The sequence below is a fragment of the Fusarium phalaenopsidis genome (assembly GCF_050370095.1).
Source record: "Fusarium phalaenopsidis strain FUZ10S chromosome Unknown contig_32278, whole genome shotgun sequence".
Taxonomy (NCBI): Eukaryota; Fungi; Ascomycota; class Sordariomycetes; order Hypocreales; family Nectriaceae; genus Fusarium; species Fusarium phalaenopsidis.
Genome location: NW_028145417.1, coordinates 1,932,799 through 1,947,621, shown reverse-complemented (window position 1 = coordinate 1,947,621; position 14,823 = coordinate 1,932,799). Strand labels below are relative to the sequence as shown.

Below are 14,823 nucleotides of genomic sequence, written 5' to 3'. Positions count from 1 at the left end.
GGCGGGTAGCCGTATGGGCAGGTTTTCTTTGTTTTGGCTAGGGTCAGAGCCTCAACCGTTTGCCAAAGAGCCCAGCGTGGGGCCTTGTGAGATGCACCACCCTGACTGCAGGCAGAAGTGCGGTTGATGATGGGCCGGAAAGCTCAAGACGGACCTTTGATGAGGGGCGTGATTGGTTGAGCAGAGGAATGAGGCGGTTGATGCTTGATGTGTTGGACACTGTGGACCTGTGGACGTCTCGTGCCGCCAACCTTTGAGGAGTCCATCCATCCCGTCTTGGAGGAGGAGGAGAATATGGGGTTGAGGTGCGTTGCATGGGCCAGACGCCTCACATGTTCTGACAAGTTCTGCCTTGTGAATTTATAGATGATGGAGAGATCGTAGAGACACGACAGGAGTAAGCAATGGCGAGTCGTCCGTGCGAATAGTTGGCCCATGACTAGAGCCGTTGATGCAAGACATCCAATCTTTATCCCGATGGTTCTACTGGTCTTCCAAACCTGATGGAGTTGTAGGTCACTTGGTCCCCCGGACCCGCTGCATTTTGGCGCCTCCTTCCCGCCCGGCAAACATGGAGAGGGGCCACTAAGGAAATGGAACTGGACGGGATGAATCCATCCACCAACAGAAGGGTCCATCATGGAAGGAACCACTCGGCGATCAACTGTACCGTCCCGTCTTCTTTCACCACCGGCCTCACTTAACAATACTCAGCAGAGCCCCACGATAGGCATCCTTTCTAGGCATCATCATGATCATCGCCATGCCTCTTCTGCCATTCGCCAGTCCCTCAATGTGATATCTCACTTGTCTCTCCACACCAAGCAAACTGACCTTATTCCAGATGCAGCCTGCCTGGGATCAACGGATGGACGATTGGATTGGATGCTGTGCAACATAGGTTCCATATCATCAAGCATGTCTGGCCCAATCACTCGGCCATCATCCGCTCATGCAAACGCCGGTTTGCTTGGTGGCTGGCTGGCTGCTCTACCTGTGTCGTGCCGTCCCAACGTCTTGAGTGGCTCCCGCCTCCATCTTGTCGGTTTGCCTTTTCTTCATCGCTGATGCCATCTGCCGGCTGCAACGCGGGCAGCCACTGCCTTGAGGTGTTTGCTGCCTCTTTTTTTCCTTTTGCAAACTCTTCCAGGTCTTCTCTGGTGTTCTCATCTTGACTCCTCTTGTCCATCTTCATCACCCCAGTCTTAAAATCATTCAAGCCCAGTTGTACGGAATTTGGCCTCCTCTTATTTCCCCCACGGACAGGTGCACCATTGAGTAGCTCCTAATCTCAGGACTTATCAAAGCAGAACTCATCGTTCTGGCCGTCAAGACCAGTTACAGCCTCTTTTCGTGCTGCCCTTCTTTGGAAAAACAAGAAAACCCATATTTTGATCAGTTGCCGGCGCACATCAGTGCCGTGCATCCTTCTGCGCAACGCCTCGTGTCTTACTTAGTTGGACACATTCCACACTAGGTTCGTGGCTATCTCGGGTTTCTGGAAGAATAGCTTGATTAACACAGGCCAAAACAGCTGAGGCTCAAATAATCTTTAGGGTGGACTGATACAAGCTACTGTAGCTGTGCAATTTGAGCCGACAGGACCCTCCTACACTCCCTGCCTGGTGGCCTTGTGATTCAGTGACAGCTATCAACACACAACGAGCTACACTCGCCTCGCGCAATTCCCTGTGGTTAACACCTTCTCATCCGGCAGTCAGCTGTCACTTCTCTGACACGCCGAGAGCAAACCATTGCTCACCACTCTCACGATGGAGGAGACCGAAGTGACGATTGTCTCTGAAGGGACTGCCCAGAAGGAGTCAACTGTGCAAAACACAACTCAAGGAGATCAACAAACTGCTGAAGTGGCGTCCCCAAAGTCGGCTGAGCGATCTACCAAGAGCACTTCAACCTCTAAGCAACATCAACGAAAGAAGAAGACAACCTCGGGCAGTGCCAAATCTGTTTCGAACGAAGAAGAACAAGACACTTCCGACGGTTCCGAGGCCGATACCGAGCCTGATTCAGATGACGATGCCAACGCCACCCAGGCCGCTGACAAGTCTTGCAAGAAGCCTGTTGGCAGTAAGAAGGACAAAGACAAGGGTCAAAGCAAAAAGAACGGGTCCGGGAAGAAACGATCCTCCAGCAAGAAAAAGTTTTCCAAAGAATCGAGCAAGAAGTCAAGCAAGCAAAAGAAGAAGAAAAAGGCCAAAGACGACCTTTCTGATTGTGACGCCGACTCGTCAGACCCCTCAGACAGCGACGAGGATAGCGATCAAGACAATGCCTCGGTATCGAAGAAACCAGGCCTCAAGAGCCAATTCAAGGCTCTCCAGCTTCAGGTATCCCAACTACAGCAGCAGCTTTCCAGCCAGGCTCCTGTACCTGCTTACAGCACCCCTGGATACCCCCTTCCGTGTCAGTACCCTCACAGTGCAATCTTTCCTCAAACGAATACATCTGTTTCACAGCCTGCTGGGCAACGGAGCCGCTATGGCTTGAGGGAGAGTCGCGTGGCATACAAAACCTCCGGAAGCTCACCGAAGGAGCATCTCAAGGGACTTGGCGGCCTTCTAGGGGGGGACTCCAGCGATGAATCAGACCAAGCTGCCGAGTCCAAGAAGAAAAGCAAGCGTCCAGCCTTCAAGCGTGTTGATCAGGTTTGGGATAGCAAGATTCACAACTTCAAACTGCAAGACACGGCCGATGTCGACAACGAATCGCAGTACGAGGACTTCATCTTTCATGTCCGCCGAACCTTTGATTGGGAAGGCAAGTACCGTACCACGTACGTTGATATCAAGAGTAAGCTCCTCCGCGAATGCTTACAGGATGTCATCGGAAACACCGACGGGGTTAGTCTGGTTGATGAGGTTCCCAAGCTGAACCCTCACCTACTATTCCTGTGAGCTTCTCCCAGTATTGTTCTTCTCTCACCATGCTAATCCCAAACTCAGGTACCTGGAGGATCTCCGAGGCCACCTCAGGGCGCTCAAGCAAGCCAAGCCAGCTGGGGAGACCAAGAAGGCGAGAAAGAAGAACCAGGTGCGGCTCGACGACAAGAGAAAGCATCTCAAGGTGATGATCAAGTACATCGACAAAGACTACGAAACCACGAAAGAGAGTCTATACCCCATGCTGGAGAGTGGACTCATCACGTTCGACCTGCTGTGGGCTCTCTGGAAACCGAACACGCTGGCTTATACCACAACTTACGGATGCACCAGCGAGCCCCGAGTATTCAGAGTAGATATGGCGACTCCTCAATCATCAATCGTCAAGGGCCGGTACTACGGCATTGATGGCAAGTACGTGGAGTTTGACGGGAAGCGGTTCGGGTATGGCAACATGGCAGTGGATGTGGACGAGTTCCAAGGCGCTCGCAGGATCACCAGCCTGCCCTGCTACCCCCTTCAGTACCACCAGAACGAGAGCAAGCTCCGCGCCGATTTGATCGAACGAGGCAAGAAGTTTGTGAAGCTCAGCGGCGTCCACTACAAGAGCTATCAGGGCATCGCTTTCATGAAGCGCAAGAAGAATGTCATCATCAAGTTCAACATCCAGCTAAGCCGCGTCATGATTGACCCGTCCACCTTTCGAAGGATCAACCCCAATTATAGTGTGTCGTCGGTCAAACCAAAGGACCCCGACATTCTCTCGGATAGTTCAGACTCGGATTCAGAGAGCTGCTGTGACTGTCAAGACTCGGACTCAGACGGGGTAGAAAAGGTCAAGTATGTCACCAAGCTGTTCAAGGATGGCAATGGTGAAGTACAGAGAGCGAGAATACCGAAGGATCTCCTCGGGAGCGAACCAGACCAAGAAGAACTCGACAAAATACCCCCCAAGAGCGGAGATGGGGAGGGTTCCGAAGGGGCAGAGACGTTTGAGTTTACCGACGAGGAATATCTCATCGCGTCGCCCGTGTTCCTTGGGTTCTCCTTTTCGGAGAAGCATTGGCTGGAGCTGAGCGTTTCTGGCATCGGCGAGATCAAGTGGAACGACAAGGCCTGGGATTCGCTCGTTCTTGAGCCTGAAACCAAGGACTTGATCAAAGCTCTTGTTAAATCACGCAAGTACCACGCAGCAAACACGATTGACGATGTGATCCAGGGCAAAGGAAAGGGCCTTGTCAGTAAGTAAAGCCCTTGGGATGTGCCACAGGCGACGGTGACTAACACATGGCGATAGCGGTCCTGCATGGACCCCCAGGAACAGGCAAGACACTTACCGCCGAGGGCATCAGCGAGTTGCTCAAGTGCCCTCTATATATGGCCTCGGCGGGAGAGCTTGGGACAGATTCTCGATACCTCGAGGCAGAGTTGCAGAAAATCTTGGATACTTGCCATGCCTGGGGTGCCATTCTTCTCCTTGATGAAGCGGACGTCTTCCTGGAGAAACGCAACATGCATGACATTCAACGGAACGCCCTCGTGAGCATCTTTCTCCGGCAACTGGAGTATTTCCAGGGAATTCTGTTCCTCACCACCAACCGCGTTGAGGTATGTCTCGGAAGCGAGTCAGACCCCATGATTTGTATAGGCTGACAGGTCTGCAGACTTTTGATGAAGCGTTCCAGTCGCGGATCCACATTGCCCTCCGATACGATGCCCTCGATGCCAAGGCGAAGCGAACCATCTTCCAGATGTTCCTCGACAGGGTGCGTGCTCTGGGCAAGCTCAAGGTAGAGCCGCTGAAGGAGGATGACTGGACGTATCTCTCGAAGCAAGAGTTGAACGGACGAGAGATCAAGAATGTGATAAGCTCAGCTCAGGATCTTGCCGTTAACAAGGGTGAGGCACTGAGCATGCGTCACATCAAGCAAGTGCTTAACGTGCATGCCAATTTTGGGCGGGATCTCAGAGGCGGCACTGGCTACGAAGACGCCATGAGGAGCTACTTCTAGATCGTGTCCGGGAAAGGCTGAGAAGTTGAGTAAGACAACTAGCTGGTGGCTGGAAGTAGTTTGGGCATGGCGAGACTGGGCTGAATGATTTAAGGCATAGAGGGGTTGGAACATGAAAACGGCGAGTGCTCGCAAAGGATCCACGGCCGCAGAATGAAGTTGCAGAGACGGCTGGATGGTATGAGCGATGATCAGCGGGTTGAAGTTGGCTGAATTGCAGATACATCCAGATAGTCGACAGTCAATAATGCAGCGAAAATACACATATTCTCCTTTCTGATCGAGGACTGATGCGGCAGTGGATATCATGCCCCCTTTCTCTTGTCAGGGAGCGCATTAAGCGTTGTCATTGCTCAATCTCGCTCAGGGACGGGTCCAAGGTTATCTGCATGGCAGCCTTGGTGGACAGGCTCGGGATCCCTTGAAGGTTACATTACATGGCCGTGATATGAATTATGGACGGGCATGGATGAGACCCGTGGCACGTGCCAGGAATAGCAACCTGGAAGGCAACATAGCGGAGAAGCTGGTGCGCACGTACCCGACGTACCCGGGAAGGATCAGAGAAGGGCTGAAGGATGGGTGGAGGGTACTGGAAATAGACTGAGGCCCGTCAGGTGAGGATGGTCTTTGTTCTCGACTGAGAGGCCTGTCTTTGTTTGCAGTTGTTTGAGATGAAGCAGAAACAGGTGACGAAGAGTTGTGGAAGAGGATGAGAAGCCAGGAATGCTGAGAGAGGGGGAGTGGCAGGATGAAAGGGTTGTATGTAGCGGCAGTGCCCCTCTTATCATTTGGTTACGATCAAGTGCTAGCTGAGCGATAATTTCGCAGGTTATACGACGTAGCGTATAACACAACACAGTACAGTCCTAAGCATACAAACATCCATACTATGTAGTAGGGGGTTGGTTCCCTCTGTCAAGGTTGATGAGTAGCTGTCAATGGATCCCTGTTGTTGTTTAGACGGTTTCCTAAAGAAGCAACTGGGGAAAAGGGAGACGAGGGACAAGGCTCAGAAGCAGTGAAGCACAGCGCAAGAAGAGACCTGAAAGAGGCTGAGGATACAAGGAACCCTTTGTCTTGTTTGTTTCAGGTCTTTCCGGGTTCCCTGTAGTTGGTCAACAAAGCAACAACAGGCCACGCCAAAAGGTCCCCATGTTGGCCCGTGTTGTCGTGCCCTTGACCGTGATGTGGTGGTGCGATCCGAAAAGGGAAATTTCTGCCAACCCCCACCGCCATCTTGATCTGCTCCACAGCGGCCCCTGGCTCGATCGTGAGTGGCTGCCATCATCTCCCTCATTTCCACTCCCCGGTCGGTTCGTGGGCGGGCGAAGCCATCCAGAGCTTCTGGATGGCCGTTGAAGGAGAGTAGCTCATTATCTGTGTTTATTGTTTCAAGAAAGGAGGCCGCGTCAGGGACACCAAGGAACGAAAAACAGGGCGGAAAGCCGACGACAGACAATGACCCGAGCGACAAACCGGAGTGTGGGCGGCGCCACGCCAGCGAATGGAGAGGGGGTTTTGCAGATCACCGATGGATGGATGGCTGCCGTTGATGGTGGCTGATCAGAAGCAGGAAGCATGGACAACCAGCAGAAAGTCGGCCGCTGGGGCAGCGGTTGATGATGCAAGCCTGGCGCTCATACAGTCCACAGCATACGTTGAGATGGCTTCGACGGCGTCAAGCTGCCTGCGTTGGCTGGCTCCACGTATATCGGAGACGCTGAGTATCGAGCCACGGCATTCTCTCTCCGCATTCTCTGGTCAATCAACAACTGACTGCCGTGACAAGCTGTCGCGCAGCTGCATTTGATGGGATGGATGGAGCCCATGATTAAAGATGGCAGAGACATGATCTGAGAAAGAGTGGGAAATGGGCGTGTTTCTCAATCTTTGCTTCTCTGTACCTTTCTTCTTCTGGACCCTTGCATTTTCCCGTTTTCTTTTCACTATCAAGCCCAGCAATTAATTCGTCCACAATACGGCGTGCGCAAGGCGCATTCGTCGCTCCCAATTTCTCATTCAAGGAAAAAAAACACACAACATGTGCGCTGATTGCCGTGAGTTGATGCTGTTCCGGTCTAGCCAACCACTGGAACCGCAGCTGGACGTCTTCGGCTTCCAGGGCAGACTTGCAGATTTGCTGACGCGGCCGGCGATCTGGTGTCTCTGGTGGGCTTCTGGACGAGTTCCCTTGACTCTTGGGGGTGGGTTTCTCTCTCAGCGGCGTCGCCCAGGGCGGCAGGGAGCCCCCGTTACGGGCAGAGGCCAATCAGGCAGGCTTGGTACCTGGCAGGGATGGGAGGTCAGAGTTGCATTCCTGCCCCTGGCTCAAGCAACCTTTGAGAACGGCGGTGGAGCGTGGCGCTTGTACCGTCATGTCTGTGTTGGCGTTGGCGCCGGTCCAGCGTTAGTCGTGGACCCGGCAGGCCCACAGCTCAAGCCGCGGAAGAGCTGGGAAGACGTTCAGGCACAGCACAGGGAGACGGAGAGAGCCATGATTCAAGGGCGTGGACAAGGATGGGGATGGGGTGAGAGCCGGACGAGAGAGGAGAGACATGGCGCCGCCCACCCACACCACCCACACCACCCACACCACTCAACTCATCTCGTCCACGGGCAGTCGGCCACGCCCCCTGTTCACCTTATTAATGGCCGTCTCCCTCCTTTTCGGGTTCTGATTCTTCTCTTCTTCCTTCAATCCACTGTTCTTCGGATCACGGCCTCCTTTGCCTTCCAGTCATTCCTTATACAGCGCTCACATTTGCGTTGACAACACTCTCTTGAACCAACTTACCTTACAATCATTCCAAGGCAACTAGGAGTATTCTGGGAATACGACAGCCAGTGTTTTTCATCAACAAAAGCAGAATCTGTTTCAGTCAACAACAACAAAACAACTATCAAAATGAAGGTTTCTTCCTCCGTCGTTATCCTGGCTGCCGCCCTCGGCGTCTCTGCCCACCCCAGCGGTCACGTCCACCAGCGCGCCCACGGCCGCCGTGACTTTGTCGTCGCCAACAAGCCCGTCACCGTCACCGAGTACGCCACCCAGGTCGTCGGCCAGGCTGCCCCTACCGCCCCCGCCGAGGTCAACCAGGCTGCTTACGAGGCCCCCGCTTCAAGCAAGGAGGCTGCTGCTCCCGCTACCTCCTCCGCCGCTGAGTCCGGCTCCGACTCTGGTGCTGGCTACAAGGAGTTCTGCGGCGGCAAGAAGTCCAAGCGCGCCACCGTTGAGCAGATCGCCTACAAGGGCAACACCGGTACTGCTGACGACTACGGCTGCAACATCATGGCCGTCGATTCTTCCGTTGCCGACAAGTACAAGTACACCGCCACCTTCAAGAACGCCGGTTCCAAGACCCAGCAGTGCGTCTGCTTCAACAAGATTGGCCCTGATGGTGGTATCAATGGCTTCTGGAAGGGCAACCAGGCCATCACCTTCAACCTCGCCGGCAAGGGCTCCCAGGTCATCGCCTTTGACGAAAACTCCCAGGGTGGCTGCGCTTGCGGCGTCGGCTCTGTCCCCACCACCGCCATCGGCCAGTTCGCCTCCACCTGGCTCGAGTTCGACTTTGGCAACGAGTCCAACAAGCAGTGGTCCGGTGCTGATGCTTCCTGCCTCGTCTCCGCCGCCGAGCACCTCGACATCCCCGGTCTCCAGGTCTGCGGCCACGGCACCTGCTCCACCATCTACCCCGGTGGCACTGGTGAGAACGCCTACCTCGGTGGCATGGAGGACCTCGACGGCATTGGCCTCAACCTCCCCGCCGGCAAGGCCCGCCTCACCGTCACCGTCGACTATTCTAAGTAAGCTCTTCCTCAAGAGGATGCTTGTTTTTGAATCGTTTCAATTTTTGGCATAGAGCTGGGGTACACTTGTCTTTCCATCAATACCTGGTGTTAACGGTTGCGCTACTGTGTCTTTGGATGACTTTACTAGTCGATATTAGAGAGAGGCGGACGTCATCAATTGGGCCGCTCCCAAAGGTCACCTGGATACTGGATTTGGGATCTTGTTTATTAAAACCTTCTACCTTATATATTCATAGTGCTTATGATATATATGCTTCGATTCTCATGTGCCCTTCTACTCGTGAACTACTTGATTCTTGTTGACTTGAAGTTGTATGAACCCTTGTTTGATAGGATTCTAGAGGATCGAATCCTCTGACGCTGTCAGCACATGTGCCGAAGGATGAGCCAAGGTATTTCCCGTAAGAAACAATCCATCCCGAATCCTGCTGAGTTCACGGGCAGTTCTTGGCCAAGTTCTCAGAACCTTAATCCAACGATGTCCGCCAAGAGAAACATGAACACGGGAAGATGAGTTGGGTCACGTCGCACATGATTACACACACACACACACACACACACACACACACAGAGGATTATTCAGCCCTTGCGTCTTTTTTTTCACCGATTCTTTCTTTTACATGTACCTTCCATTTTTTGCCATGACGGAGCAATGACAGGCAGGTCTCGTTGGCGATAGGCTGCCGTAGGTCCACGAAGGTTTTTTACCCTGTGGGCTAATGCAGGTTCAACTTGTTTCAGGGCCGGTGCATGCGTTTGGTGGGGATGGTGGACTTGTCTTGCATTAAACACATGTGCGGGATTTGTGACTTTGTGATGGGTTACATGAGATTTTGACTGTGTTGGTGAGAGTTCTGGCTATCAGTTTAGTGTAACCTTCGAGATGTGTGGTTGGAAAAAAGAGACTTTGGATCAAGCTTTGGTTAAAACGACGCCGGGAGCTTGTAACCGTTGGCAAAAAGCCATTTACCGTTTACCACGAGCGTTGAAGCAAAGAGTTTATCAGGTTAAGCTTTTTCCAATCAGAGCTCGTTCCGCCCTGACTCGGTTCCTGGATCGGCGCAACTTGTGCCTGGCAGATCACCACACTCCACGTGGCGCAAGCTGAGAGCGCTCTTTTTCATCAACCCTACAGATAAACCCAGTCACCGGTCTGTTTGCCACGCACAGTGTGGCCTGTTTGAGTGACACGTCTATTCTCTCTTCTTCTAGCGTCGGGAGAGAGTCTCGTGCTACATAAATTTTCTGTTTTTTCGTTGTGGAAGGTCGGTGGAGATGTTGGGCTCCGATGGTGGTGTGGGGGAGGGGATCGTGAGTCAAGCAATTGCCGGAGCGGTGGAGGCCATCAAAGTGTTTGCATCTGAGGAAGGTCTTTGCTTGATGATGATTGTCAAGATGAACTTGTGGGTTGTTGTTGTATCGTTGTGTTGCATGCAGTGAGTGACTGGCATACACGAACACACCATCTTCAAAGAAGCAGACACCATCACTCTTCCTGGAGGGTTTGAACCTGTGCAAGTTTCTTCTCGTCGACCTCGCTTAAACTGACAGGACCACTTACCGGCTCCCGGTGACCGATCCGACAAGGGCACCAAGGCCGGTTGGGCGAAGAGAAGCCAAGTCTGCTGGGCGAGATGCTAGTGGCAGGCCGGGCGACACGTTAAAGGTCTGGTGCGATGCGACCTGTTGAGGCGATGACGGCTCAGCAGGACATCAACTGGAGAATCCCGAGGCGAGAGGCTAGTTGGATGGAGCAACACTGCAGATGTCGAGCCAATCTTGTGTATTCTGGATGTTTCACGTCAAGTAGACTACTTAAGGCTTGAACTTTGTGTTGTTGAGCCGTTCTACTGCAGCTCTTGTCCGTGGATTTAGCCGTCATGGTACAGCGGTCATGTTAGTTACCCTGAACACACAGCCTTTGAGAGGCGTTCTAAAGCAGACAATGCTGTGACGATTACCAGGACCTCTCTAATCGGTAGACCTAGCCATACGATGGAAAACAGATTGGATAGAGGTCTCCGCGAATGAGAAATATACCCAAGCCGTCAACTGGTACTGTAGCTTCAAGTGTTCTGAGTGGTGTCGTACTAGCCGTAGCCTGGACGCGGAAATATTCCACTTCCGCGCAACCCACCACTCACCCAATCCTACAGCTTACATCAACGACCATCATTGAACATAAGACAGAAGCCAATCGCAATCCGCCCGAGATATCCTCCTCTCCACCCAGTAGTGGCCATGGGAATATCGAGTTCTAAATCGCGGACGAGGGGCCCCTCATCGAGCGCCATCTCGGCTAATAACTCGCGAGGGGCGTCCGTTGCTGTGATTGAGCTGTCTAGTGCGCTCCACGAGACTCTCAGCGAGCTTGACTTGGAGGGTAAGCCGGATCCATTGTATAGAATAGAATGACGCTAAGTTCTCTGTCTGGTAGGGAGTTTAAGTGGCCAGTTCAAGCAGCTGCTTCAACGGCTGGACCAAGAGACTTCCAAGTACACCAACTCCAGGGTCAGCGATGATGGCACAGCAACAGACTGGAACTGGTGAGGAATCATCTTAAATTTCGAAACGTATAATCATCTAAAGTCACTTGTAGTTCTCAGGCTGAGGCGCAGCTTGTATCTGCAGCATGGAAGTGCGCTCGAGGGACCTACGATCTCGAAAGCATCATCGAGGACACGGCTTACTGCACATTTCGAAAAGATCACGTTCTAAAGCACTCACTTACAGGGACCGTAAAGGCTCTGAAGTCAACTGTAGTTGAGCCAGTGGCCAAGCCAAGTCTTGGCGATCATCTGTTGCCTGCCCTTGTTATCGCGGTTCGGGGCAGCGCGAGCAAGATGGACCACATTGTAAATGCCAACTCTCGGCCCCAGGCTACGGAAAAGTTCATTGTAAGGCTTCCCATCAGCAGACTAGCAGAAACCTCGTATGAAGCGCCCTGTCTGACTCCTACAGACTCCCGATTTCCTAGATGAGCCGGATCTCATGGCCCATTCCGGATTTCTTAATAGTTCTCGGGCTCTCGACGACATAGTATCCGAGAGGATAAAAACCTACATCGAGAATACCAAGAACACTAATGGGCAGAGGCCTCATGTACTCTTTACTGGCCACTCTGCAGGCGGTGCGGTTGCAGCTCTTTTTTACCTTCGGTACATCTCAGACAAAGCATTTGGTGAGTTGAAGAACAACTAGACTCTGGAACCTGTGCTTACAAGCCAAGATGAATCAACAAGGTTCTCTTGCGTTACGTTTGGCGCACCCCCCTGTGTCAGCGCGCCTGTTGACATCTCCCGGTATCGTCGCACTGGAGCAACACTGTGTCTCAATATCATCAACGAGTTTGATGTGGTCAGCCGTGCAGATAAGCCTTATATTCTATCACTGGTTGAATTGTCTAGAGCTGTGGTACGAAAAGTGCCACACCTCCCTGCTCCAAATATGAAGAATAATCCTACCGAGACCGGTCGCGGGATGACGGTCAAGGACGAGATTGAGTCTCTATCGCCCATTTCTAGCCAGTCAACGGGATTGGAGAAGGAACTCATCAATACGACTACTAATATCTGGACTCTTCCTGAGCCTTCCTATCACCATGTCGGTCCGAGAACTGTGTTTGTGATGCGGTTACACGAGGGCGAGATGAGCTTGAGGGCAGTTCAAGTACCACCCGCAGAATTCCAAACCCTTCTATTCTGTCGCACAGCCGTCCATGGCAAGGCACGGTACGGAGAGAGAGTAGAGATGCTAGAAATTGGGCGATTTAATGGTCGAGCCGGATGGGATGATAAGCTATAGAATAAACTGAATGATTTATGAAGGACGAAGAGGAAGATTGACAAAGTTCTTCCGCCTGGCAATCTCCACGGCTCGATAGTAGTCAACATCTCCCTGCACCTTGTCGGTGATATTGCTGGCAAATTGGAAAGACCCTGTCTCGAACAGGTTACCGTCCTTGTCTGCATCTTGTATAGCTGACGCGATGGCCTGGCACTCCCAGCAGAGACAGACAGAGTATTCGTCCCCAAAATGGATCCGGTAGAGGCTCTCTGTGTCAGACATGCCGTTACTCAACGTTGACTTTCCGATCTTGTCGTCGTGGTTGATGAAACGGCCGCATTTCGACTCCATTGTCGCTTTGTAACCCGCTGCTGAGAGTTGGTTTGTGTGCCAAACGAGATCAATGTCGAGGTTTGGCACGAGTATCTTGCCAGGATACAAGTGAAACAGCTCGAGAAAATTTTCATATCGCTCAACCGCCCTGTCCATAGTCCCTCCAAGTCCCGGACTCCGGATCCAGAGGTGTGCGTGCATCTTGTCGACAAAGACGCTCTGCCGCTGAACGTTGGCGATTAGAGACTTGGCCAGCTTGCTCTGGCCTTTGGGTTTCGTGAGGCTTAGGATTCCGGTGGTGTTTTTGTCACTCGAGACTCCGGACCGCATGGTGAAGCCGATGGGCTTGCCTAGGTTGACGAGATACTGATGGAGGTTTGGATCAATGCCGTCTTTGCTCCTCAGCCAGTCCTCATTGTCTTTGGGTAATTGATAGAACCAGGCTCTGTATCCGGGGCCTTGAGAATCGATGGCTTCATGCTGCGCGGATGTCAGTGAATAGATAATCTCGGCGGAGATCCTGTCAACTTACAGTTCGTGTCCAGGGGAATGAGACTCTGGGAAGCTGAGTCAAGGACTCGGCTCGACAGTAGTTGATATAGTCAGAAGGGTTGAGCAAAAAAGCATGCCAGACCATGAGAACATCTACACTTCAAATTAGTATGACCATTCTGTATAAGAGTGTGCAAGACAAACCCAAGGGAGGCAGCCATGGAAGACGAATCTCCAACTTCTGATCATCATTGCCCTCTGTCGCGGCTATCTCTTTGTCAATCACCTCAGTCCAGGTGACAAATCTATCTGCGGCAAAGTCGAGATACCGCAGCCACTTTTTCTCTCGCCTCGCGTCCCACCCCTCAACCTTGACCGTGACCTCCTGGTTGACGTGCTTCTTCAGTGTCTTCATGTACTTGCGGCGATAAATCGTCTTGGTTGGGGCCTTGATCCCGAAGATGCCGTCGAGGGCCTCGCACTCAATGATCCTGATCTTGAGGGCATGGAATGCCTCTAGAAGCTCCAAATGGACCGCGCATTGAGCGGCGGTTGGCAGCTCGTCCTTCAGGCCGTCGTCAAGGCCATTGAAATAGGCCGGGCCTGGGATCACGGGGTTGCCGACGGGTCTGGAGGCGTAGCGATAGTTGGTTGCTGTCCTTTCGTGCCGTGAAGCGGACTTTAGGTGAAGAGCCCTTGTGTGATAGTTGACAACGTGCGACATTGTTGCGAGGAGGGTATCGTGATGCTTGAGGGCATAGAATGGTTCAACGGCAATTAACTGTTCATCAGGTAGGTTGCCAGGAAATTAGATTTGACGGTGGCATATATTCGGCTCAAAGATGGCAGCTCGTCAGACTATGAAACAAACAAGTTGCGAGATAACGGCCGAGGCAGAAACGGCTGAGTGGTGATATCCGGCTTGGTGTTGAAGGCTCATGACAGGGGGCCCATGCCGGTACTTCCGTGCGTAGCCAATTATGGTGATAGGCCAGGTACACCTCGAAGACTAGGTTTAAGCACCGCCGCAGTTGTGGAGAGGCGATCGACAAGTGTTTTGCCCGACGATAGTGGCATCATGTCCCTGCATTCCTCGTTTGTCGTGGGCCGGATATATCGGCCTCATGACGAGGCTAAGGATGTTAGCCTTGCCTCAATAAGTCGCGTTTGGCCATTGGCGGTGATTCTCTGGTGAGAACTAGTAGGATATTGCCTCCAATTACCAGAATGCTCAAGCCTCCGATAGCAAGACGAATAGACATCTCAGCGACGTCTGTGCTGGTTGTCCCGCCATCGTGTAAGTCTTGGCAACGAGGGAATTACGGGTAATAACCTCAAGCCCACATCCCGGCTGAGTCTGCCTTGCCCGAGCGGAAATACAGTATCACAATGCGGAATGTGTCTCCAAACCTGTTGCCTTGAGACTCATTAGGACCCTTGTCGTGGCGCAGCAAGGGCAGTCCGCGAGGCTCGCGATACTGAGT

The 14,823-nt window shown here is 52.6% G+C and overlaps 3 protein-coding genes across 3 annotated transcripts; 2 read left to right on the top strand and 1 right to left on the bottom strand.

Moving 5' to 3' along the window:
* Positions 1-1,772: 1,772 nt before the first annotated feature.
* LRP88_01231 (ATP-binding protein) lies at positions 1,773-4,912 on the top strand (the record flags this gene model as incomplete). Its single annotated transcript, XM_083237923.1, has 4 exons — positions 1,773-2,911; positions 2,964-4,141; positions 4,198-4,508; positions 4,565-4,912. The coding sequence occupies 4 exons, from the start codon at positions 1,773-1,775 to the stop codon at positions 4,910-4,912; spliced, it is 2,976 nt and encodes a 991-aa protein (XP_083106428.1).
* A 2,908-nt stretch (positions 4,913-7,820) lies between these two features.
* LRP88_01230 (uncharacterized protein) lies at positions 7,821-8,726 on the top strand (the record flags this gene model as incomplete). Its single annotated transcript, XM_083237922.1, has 1 exon — positions 7,821-8,726. The coding sequence occupies one exon, from the start codon at positions 7,821-7,823 to the stop codon at positions 8,724-8,726; it is 906 nt and encodes a 301-aa protein (XP_083106427.1).
* A 3,821-nt stretch (positions 8,727-12,547) lies between these two features.
* Positions 12,548-14,063, bottom strand: LRP88_01229 (uncharacterized protein; the record flags this gene model as incomplete). Its single annotated transcript, XM_083237921.1, has 3 exons — positions 12,548-13,327; positions 13,380-13,492; positions 13,544-14,063. 3 exons carry the CDS (start codon positions 14,061-14,063, stop codon positions 12,548-12,550), a joined length of 1,413 nt encoding a protein of 470 aa, XP_083106426.1.
* Positions 14,064-14,823: the final 760 nt, after the last annotated feature.